Genomic DNA, 3,838 nt, shown 5'->3' with positions numbered 1-3,838 from the left:
AAATGGGAGCTTTTTAAGACGTGCCAATATCTCAGTGTCCATAGCTACTTGGAACAACTGCTGGCTGTGTCTTTGGGATTCAGACGATACCAGTCAGCGCTAGGGTTGCCAGCTGATGTGAACAGAAAGGTGGGACATTGCCTCTTTCTGTAGGTAGCAGGTCAAAGAACTCAGAATTGTGAGTCTTGTGACCTTGCCGGGGTGTCTGCTCAGCCTTGCACAAGCAGAGCTTCAACCTGTGCAAAACGAAAACTGCCAATGCTGGAGTGGTATGTTTGTCCTGACATACATGTTCTCCCAAGGGCAGGTGCATGCTTCCTCTCCAGGGCCATCTCTGTGCACCTCGGCAATATTTCCAATACTCAGAGCAGTGTTAAAAGTCGAAAGATTGGACACAGGGTCGGTCTGTTACGCACCTGGGCTCCTTGTTCTTCTTGCCCTGCCCGGGTTTTCGCAGTTGCCCATTCCCAAGATCTCAGGTTCCAGCTTCTGCCTTTTGTTCCCCGGCTGGCTGTCACTCTCCTCTTCGAAGCTTAGTGTTCTCTTTCTGTTGGAGTGTTCTTCCTTTTCCTGCGAAGAGCCTGGCAACCTTGCCATTCAATAGTATTGTTAGACAGGTAAAGCCATGATAAACATGAATCAATTCTCCTCTTAACCAAAGCTAGCTCATTTTACCTTCTCTCCCCAGATGAGCTCTTCTGGGGTTCGCTTTCTGGAGCGACTGGAGGGACCTGCAATTGAAACGTGGAAGCTAACAGGTGGCAAGGACCTACCTGCCCGATTGCTACCTTAGCTCTGAAAGGCAGATCCTGGGGATGGGTTTACTCAGCTCAGCTGAGCCAGTTCTGGTGGGATCATCGCACAAAGCGTGATGGCCAACCTGCGTCAGCCTCGCTCTGCGCTTTTGCAGAGCTGCAGGCTGGTGGATGACCTTGCTTGTCCCTGCGGCAGCAGTCCCACCTCCTGAGGGAGAAGGCTTTTGTTGTCACGCTGTTTCTGGACCTGACATACCTCTGCTGTTCCCACTTCTGCCCCCGGTGCTGGCGACTCCTTGGCCGAAGCACTGGCAAGCCCAGCCGCCTCCTCCTCCTCCTCCTCCTCCTCCTCCTCAAAGAGTTCCCCATAGTGCTCAATGAGGAACTCCACCAGCCGCGTCACCTGCACACAGCAAACCATTGCTTTCCACCTGGGTGGCCGAAGACGGGTCAAACAGCCTTTCCCACTCCTGACCCTCGCTTCTGTGCAGAAAGCTGCAGCTGTGGGGCTGCTCTTCCCGGCAGCTCCCCCAGGAGCATTGGCTGAAGAGAGGAGGCAGCCTGGTACCTCTGAACAGCAAAGCTGGGGTGGGTCCGGAAGGCCGTAGCCAGCTGGTAAACACAAGCGTACCTTGCCCGTCACCTGCACCAGGGCGTCCAGGGGGAGCGTGTTCTCCTCGGGTGGGCTGAGGAGGTTTGGCCCCGCGCAGATGGCCAGGTTGCCGGCAGTCATCCTGCTGGTGGCCGCGTTCCTGCTGATGTTTTGCAGCAGGGCCAGCAAGCGCTTGAGCAGGAGGAGGTTGTCCTCGGGCAACTTGCCGGCCACCCTGAGGGAACGGGAACAGGAACGCAACGTTAATCAACTAGACGTTGTCACCACAGGCCTCCCAGGCTGATCTCACCCAAGACCACCCGAGGGAAGGCTCCCTGGGCACGCCTGGTCTCCAGCAGAGGGACTGCCTTCGCCGAGATACGGCCACCTCCCTCCCTCCCTCCCCGCCCTTCTGGCAAGAGTCCCTTCGTGGAGCAACCCCCAAGAGGTGGCTGGCAGCAGGAAAGACGGCTTGTCAAGGACGCCTTCGTTTGCAGACAAGTCCCGCCCTCTGCCATTCCCCAGGGAGCAGGCAGGCTGCTCGCCACACGTCCTCCTTCAGTCCCGCCAGCTTCTCCCGCCTGCTGGACTTCTGCAGGGCGCTCATCCACTCCTCGTAGAGCTCTGCCTCGAGGAGCTTGGAGGGGATCTTGCGGAGGGAGGAAGTCCTGCAACGCCAAGGGCTCCGGGTGAGTCTCGGACCACCGCCGCCGGGAGCACAGGCAGCATCCCTGGCACTCCGGCCGACGAGCAGGCGGCTGGGTTTTGGCTCCCGCTCTCGCAGGCGCCCGTCGGCACCGACAGAGCCCGGAGCTGCCGGGCTCCAGGTCGGCAGGGTTCGCCTTCAGGACGACGGCCAGCAGGTGCGCAGGCTGGCTTTCGAGGCGGACCTCCGCTCCGCTGTCGAGGGCCTCCCCGAGCTCCCGGGAGGCCCGCTCGCTGGCCGCCAGCCGGGAGATCCCCTCCGCGGGTGGCCCGTGCTCGTGCAGCAGAGCCAGCAGGTCCTGCAGGGGACAGAGGAGGAGAGCTGCTTGGCCGGAGACAGGCCCTGGGGCAGGCGAACCTTCCTCAGGGGCAGGGGCAAGCGTGGACGGCTCCACAGCTCTCACTGGGGCGGGACGCAGGGGTGGCCGGAGGTGGGCGACGTGGGGAGGAGATGGCTTCGTCCCCGAGCCCCCCCCGGGGTCCCTCTGCTGGGGGCACCGCCTCTCCGGAGGAGCCAGCGGGGTGGGCACCCCCCGCCCAGGCTTGCTTACCTGGATGGGCTGGGGCAGCGTGCCGTCCTGGCGGCAGAGAGCTGCCGGGGGCCGGCCAAAGAGAGCCCCCCCGCCTCCGGAGCCCGACGGCCCGGGCACCTCTGCGGCGGCCGAGGTCCCTCGCCGCGCAAAGGGCCGGGGCAGGCCCATCCTCCTCCCGCGGGTCCCGCCTGCTGCCGAGGAAAACCGAGCAAAAAACCCTGCGTGGAGAGGTGTCCTCCGGGAGCGAGGGGCCCCGGGGGCTCAGCTCTCCCCTGCCGCAGAGCGGCGGGGACAGACGCGCCCCGGGGAAGGGCAGCAGCGGCCCCGGTGCGGCACGCGTGCCCGCCCGCAAGAGCAGGAGAGAAGGGCCGTCCTGCCCCCGTCTGCTCCGAACTCACCAGCCACGTGGCCACGTCCACGTTCTCTTCCAGAGGGGACGGGCGGCGGCCGCCGCTCTGCACCGGCCTGCAAGACCCGCGCTGCGCTCGCCGAGCAGCCCCGCTGCGGAAGGGCCCCCGGCGAGCTGCATCGGCCCCTGGCCGCGTGCGAGAGGTGGGGAGGGCTGCGATTGCACCCTGAGCGATCCTCACCTCTGCCTGGCGCTCGACCAGCCTCTCCGGGCTGCTGGCGTGTAGCGTCGTCGCCTGGGCCAGGGGAGAAGGGCAGAGGGTGAGAAGCGGGGCACCCGATGCCGGGCCGGAGCAGCGTCCGGGGGCGGAGCGGAGCCGGGAGGGACGCTCACAGCATTGCGGCCGCTCGGCTCCTTCAGCAGGAGCTTGACGGAGGGCAGCCGGGTCACCCGGGCTCCCTCCGCTCCTTCTGGCGGCCCGTGCGTGGGGAAGGGGCGGAGAAAGAGCCGCGTGAGACCCAAGCCGCCTTTTCTCTCTCCCGCCAGCCCGGGGAGCGCTCCCGAGGTGCCCCGCCGCAGCCGGGTAGCGCCCGGAAAGTGGGGACGCAGGAGCCGCAGGGCCAGACGAGGACGAGGGACTCGGCGGGCTCGCCTTCCTCCTCGCCAGCGGCACCGCCGGCCGCCCCCTCCCTGCTGCTCAGCGCCTGCAGCCGGCCCAGGGCCAGGCAGAGCTGCGGGCGCGGGGCGCCGCCACGTCTGCGGAGCGGAGCGGCAGGGAGCGAGCTGGAGGTGGCCGAGCCCGGTGGCTCCCCTCCGGCGTCCCCCTGCCACGGGGAGAAGGACATCTTTCCTCCAGCCGAAGCAGCGGTCCACGTGGAAGGGCTCTCCCTTGTTAGGGGACGGG

The 3,838-nt window shown here is 65.4% G+C and overlaps 1 protein-coding gene across 1 annotated transcript; it reads right to left on the bottom strand.

Moving 5' to 3' along the window:
- Positions 1-473: 473 nt before the first annotated feature.
- Positions 474-3,364, bottom strand: LOC115350709 (gametogenetin-like). Its single transcript, XM_030036590.2, has 7 exons — positions 3,328-3,364; positions 3,176-3,229; positions 2,984-3,050; positions 1,387-2,776; positions 1,012-1,158; positions 676-731; positions 474-589 (listed from the first exon to the last, which is right to left on the bottom strand). The coding sequence occupies exon 4, from the start codon at positions 2,751-2,753 to the stop codon at positions 1,629-1,631; it is 1,125 nt and encodes a 374-aa protein (XP_029892450.2). The 5' UTR covers positions 2,754-2,776; positions 2,984-3,050; positions 3,176-3,229; positions 3,328-3,364; the 3' UTR covers positions 474-589; positions 676-731; positions 1,012-1,158; positions 1,387-1,628.
- Between the last annotated feature and the right edge of the window lie 474 nt (positions 3,365-3,838).

This window comes from Aquila chrysaetos, chromosome 14 (genome assembly GCF_900496995.4).
Source record: "Aquila chrysaetos chrysaetos chromosome 14, bAquChr1.4, whole genome shotgun sequence".
NCBI classification, from domain to species: domain Eukaryota; kingdom Metazoa; phylum Chordata; class Aves; order Accipitriformes; family Accipitridae; genus Aquila; species Aquila chrysaetos.
The sequence above is the reverse complement of the archived record's forward strand: the minus strand, read 5'-3'. Positions and strand labels throughout refer to the sequence as shown.